We start from the raw sequence: 1820 nt of genomic DNA, 5'->3' as shown, positions 1-1820 counted from the left end.
AATTCTCAACATGAATGAGCTGGGATCCTTTACAATCTCTCTAGACATGCAGCAGATTAGAGTTGGAAAACATATGCATCGATGGATATCAGGCCTACGTGAAATCTTAATCCAAATTAGAACATAGATGATTGAAGCCAGTAAGATGAGGATGGATTCATTCAACATAGATGTATTTGACCTGTGAAACCCTAAACCATAGTTAGCAGCAGTTATATAGATTGGTTGATAATGTAAGAAGGTTTAAGCTTCTTTGTACAACTGAAAATAATTCAAGAAGTCATAAAATTACTACGGTGGAGAGAGACATGGATGTTATCGACCTTGGCTTCATTATTAAACATAATACAAATATCATTGCAATAATCGATTGAACCAACTATATTGTCCATGCTGTATCTTAACAATACCGTCAAGGGCAAGGGGAGATCATTTTTGCGTGGTGGTGATAGTCTTTCTATCAAGAAATGAGTATTTTTTTTCAATTTTCATCTTCGTCTAGGATATTCATATAGGTAATTTTTGTTACACCTTTTGAGGTCATAAAGATTCAGAGAGAGGATAATTCATCAAACTCAAAGCAAAGAGGCCTTGACATCTGGAGGAAAAGGAAGAATATCAAATGGAAATGATGAGGTTACAGACACAACATATGACTGAAGAAAGGGCACTTATATGTCCATTTAAGTATGGCCTTCCAGACAAACTACTTTACCTTGGGGCGGACACCAAGTCTTAGCTCAAGATCTATGTCATCCACTGAGCTAGGGCGAAGCTCAGGTAGGTCAGCTGGTTGGAGATGATGTCTTTCAATTGAAATCGGCTTCAGGAAGAATGGTAATGTTGGTGTCTCAGTTCTCTTTCTCTTGCAACCAACAGTCTCTTCTCTACTACCAGATGTAGTAGGGCGTGCTCGTCGAACAACTAAATTCAAGCTTACAGACATATCAGTTTGGACATAATCAGCTTTAAGCTGACATCCGGATTCTAGGATTCTTGGACTCTTCTCTCCTTCAGTACTTAGATCAGAGAAATGGTAATATCTGTCTGCAACCAAGTTTGACCATGATTTGGGGGATGAGTCAGGGGACTTCGTCTTGGGGCGTTCTTGGACAATTGGTGAAGAGAAAGTAGAAATTAAGATTTTTCCAGGACAGTTCTCTTTAGTAGGTGGAGGTGAGACTCTAGAAGAGGAGGAAGGTGATGGAAGAGTACCATGATCAGAATTAGGGTTAGGGTTATAAACAAAGTTACAAACCTCATCAGGTTGGTATTGAAAACCCATAGGTAAAAAGGGATTTTGAATGTGACTCTGACTATTTCGATGATCATGATGATGAAGAGTTTCACCATGGGGACTTGGAGATTGTTTTAGCCTAGCTCTATCCCTCCTGTGGACATTCATGTGACCTCCTAGAGCTTGAGCTGATCTAAATTCTCTGCCACAAAAGCTGCAAGAATAAGACCTCGGAGGCCATATACACCCTCCTAGGGACCCAGCAGCATCTTCTGCAAAAGCTTGCTCTTCCCACGAATCATCATATGCTCCGTTTGTTGATGCTTGAAGATGAGAACTCAAACCATGTCTCCTCCTTGTCCACATCCAGTACCGTGCTTGCTCCATGTTGCACTCTTAGTCGTGAGGCTGAAATCAGCTTCCAGGCTGCAAAGAAGAGATTAAAAGCCTGGAGGAAACCTTTGACAAGGGGGAGGAGAGGATGATTGGACTCGGAGACAGAATGAAAGAAAGTCAATATCAAAAGTTAGAGACTAAAAACTACATGTTGGAATTTAGCTATATTGCTTGGAGAGTTGGTTGG

At 40.5% G+C, this 1820-nt stretch overlaps 1 protein-coding gene across 3 annotated transcripts; it reads right to left on the bottom strand.

Moving 5' to 3' along the window:
• Positions 1-706: 706 nt before the first annotated feature.
• LOC110420813 (putative transcriptional regulator RABBIT EARS) lies at positions 707-1624 on the bottom strand. Of its 3 annotated transcripts, none has more exons than XM_089784267.1 (3): positions 1327-1624; positions 1200-1242; positions 707-1034 (listed from the first exon to the last, which is right to left on the bottom strand). In XM_089784267.1, the coding sequence occupies exons 1-3, from the start codon at positions 1622-1624 to the stop codon at positions 707-709; spliced, it is 669 nt and encodes a 222-aa protein (XP_089640393.1). The 3 variants fall into 3 exon arrangements, with proteins under 3 accessions (XP_089640393.1, XP_089640392.1, XP_021289860.1); XM_089784266.1 differs by having other exon boundaries at positions 707-1125; positions 1213-1242; XM_021434185.1 differs by having other exon boundaries at positions 707-1624.
• Positions 1625-1820: the final 196 nt, after the last annotated feature.

The sequence above is a fragment of the Theobroma umbraticum genome, unplaced genomic scaffold (genome assembly GCF_002168275.2).
Source record: "Theobroma umbraticum cultivar Fairchild unplaced genomic scaffold, ASM216827v3 scaffold_86.0, whole genome shotgun sequence".
Lineage (NCBI taxonomy): Eukaryota > Viridiplantae > Streptophyta > Magnoliopsida > Malvales > Malvaceae > Theobroma > Theobroma umbraticum.
The sequence above is the reverse complement of the archived record's forward strand: the minus strand, read 5'-3'. Positions and strand labels throughout refer to the sequence as shown.